The sequence below is a fragment of the Mastomys coucha genome, chromosome X (assembly GCF_008632895.1).
Source record: "Mastomys coucha isolate ucsf_1 chromosome X, UCSF_Mcou_1, whole genome shotgun sequence".
NCBI lineage: Eukaryota > Metazoa > Chordata > Mammalia > Rodentia > Muridae > Mastomys > Mastomys coucha.
The window spans coordinates 93,978,518-93,981,020 of NC_045030.1; the positions used below are offsets into that span (position 1 = coordinate 93,978,518).

At 32.4% G+C, this 2,503-nt stretch overlaps 1 protein-coding gene across 1 annotated transcript in view; it reads right to left on the reverse strand.

Moving 5' to 3' along the window:
- The window catches only part of Pola1 (DNA polymerase alpha 1, catalytic subunit), a 312,053-nt gene that overhangs the window by 154,056 nt on the left and 155,494 nt on the right, over window positions 1–2,503 (reverse strand). The window contains exon 34 of the mRNA XM_031364848.1: window positions 1,405–1,536. Within this exon, the coding sequence (XP_031220708.1) occupies window positions 1,405–1,536 (132 nt within the window). The remainder of the gene's footprint in view (window positions 1–1,404; window positions 1,537–2,503) is intronic.

Genomic DNA, 2,503 nt, shown 5'->3' on the forward strand with positions numbered 1-2,503 from the left:
TTCTCAACTTAGTCAAAACAGATAGCTCCTTCTTACAGAAAGAACTAGAGTCATTGCTTTTAGCATTAACATTTCCATGGTGAAGCTTTTGATAGACTAAACACAGAAGGAAAAGTCAGGATTCGTCCCAAGAGTTAAGAATCATACTTTGCTCAATAAGGTCTGTAAATGAGAAGCTGAATAGCTCTGATTTGGGTTCTTCATGCTAAATAAAGGTCTAACATTTCATGAGCTGAACGTTTCATGTACTGTAGAATGTGACCCCATAGATAACCTTTACTTCCATCCAGCTCTTCATTAAGTCCAGCACAGCTTTGTTCACTAAAACTTTGCAGAGTTTCCCAAAATTTAGTCATAATTATTATTTAAAAACAGGCAAATACAAATTATTCCATGCTAAATCACATTGGGACTCTGTGTTCTCATTCTTCATCTTAATGATCTAATATCCATTTTTATATTGTTATATTTCTTACTATGTGAAACATGTTTCAAATTACTTCACATGTGTTTCATTTTAATTATTAAGTAGAAAGTATAGAATAGTAAAGTCATGGGTCTTATCTAATAGTACTCCAACACTCTTTTAAATGTCTTGCCAACTCAGGCTTTGGTTTTGTTTTTAGAGACAAGGCTTCTCTCTATAGCTTGTCAACAAAGCCTTTTAAAAGGTATAGTGAATTTTTTAGTCACAGAAAATTTGTTTAGATGACAAATGATATGACACAAAGACAAATGAGAAATGTACAGTCTTTTTAAATTTAAATTTTTAAAGAGAAAAAGATGCATTCATCTGAAATGTGTTCAGAAAACAAAACAAAAAAATCAGAATAAAAACAAAGATAGCTTACTTATTATTCTGAGATTTTTATTGTACATATATGAAAATGGGTTATTCTCTTTGAAATCTCAAACTGTACTTCAACTTAAAAGACAGTTCTTTTAAATTCTTCAGAAAACTAATCAAACTTTCAATCTTAATAGTCCAGTAATTAAAGAGATATGACATTTATGAGAAAAATCAAAGTTTTTACCATACCACTAAAGTAAAAATTCATACTTTGAGCAGGTGAGATAGCTTAGTTGGTTAAGGCCTTACCACCAAACCTGATGACCTAAGTCCGATTCCTTAGAATCAATTTGATGGAAAGAGAGAAAGAACCAACTCCCTCAAATTGTCATAGAACCTCCATACAGGTATTATCCTGTACCACCCCAAATACAAAATAAATTAAATAAATAAATGAATAAATGTATGTAAACAAATTTTAAGTTATAGTGTGTCACATTTTATTAGTAGTATTTTACTATGAATTTCCTGTGTTTTCAACTGCAACAAAAACTATATAACAATTATTAAACCTCAATAAATTGAGTGTGTAATGTCTAATTACAGATACTTACATCATAGTACTTTTTAATGCAACGTCTAATGTCCATAATCAATTTGTTGCTCAGCTGTACCATAAAGGTCAATGGTGAATCCTTACAATCAACATTACTGCAACGATACAAGCTGGGCTCCATATCCATTCCCTATAGAAGCCAGGACAAACAAGTACATACAAAGTTATTAACAGAAACAATGTTATGCCTCAAACTTACTTTTTTTTTCTTGACACACAACACTTTTAACTCTACTTTATCTGTTACGTATGTGGCATCTATTCTTTTGCTATCATCACAATGAACCACAAAGTCAAAGGGAAAAACATGAACTCACTGCTTTATATTCCATGTAAGACAGGCCTTACAGATAAGGTCATTTCCTCCTTGAAATTACTAGGGAAATCATGTTACTAAAAATAAACTTTATTTTTAGAGACACTGATCAAAACTTTTAATCTGCAGTCATTCATTACAAACTTGAAGATAGATAAAGCAAGAACCCTTATACAACATTAGTTTGCTGTTACTACATCAAGTGATCTTTGGGCCGAGAAATCTAAAACATAAAACTGTACTACAAAAGCAATACAGCAATCTCATTCAGCAAAAGATTGGCAAATCTAAAATTCCTGTGCCTTAAAAGAATTGAAATTATTTAGGAAAGGAAGCTTCAAGAGGAGTATAAGTTTGGAAGGGTAACTATTAGCAGTTGGAGAAACATTTTATTGTGTCACAGTTTGTTTTAAACAAAGACAAAACAAATATAAGATATAGTAAAACTGTTGAGGTTTCTGGAACATTTGTTTTCCTTCTGGATACTTAAACATCTTGGTTGGTTTCCTGCTCCAATCTGGTGTATAACCCTACCCGACAAGCTAAGCAATTCCAGGTGGAAGAGATTTCAGAGCTTGACATCGGCTCTTCCACAGTTAGCCCATCTGCAAGTCGTCAAGCCTCCATGCAATTAACTATCTTATTTACAGCTGTAATGAAGCAAAACTCAAGGATTTAGCAAGTATTGCTGATCTGTGTCTGCCTCTTCCTTGCACTTGCTTCCAAAAGCTGCTTTGTTTTGATTCAAAAAATGCAAAACATCTGCTGTTTGTCCAAATTA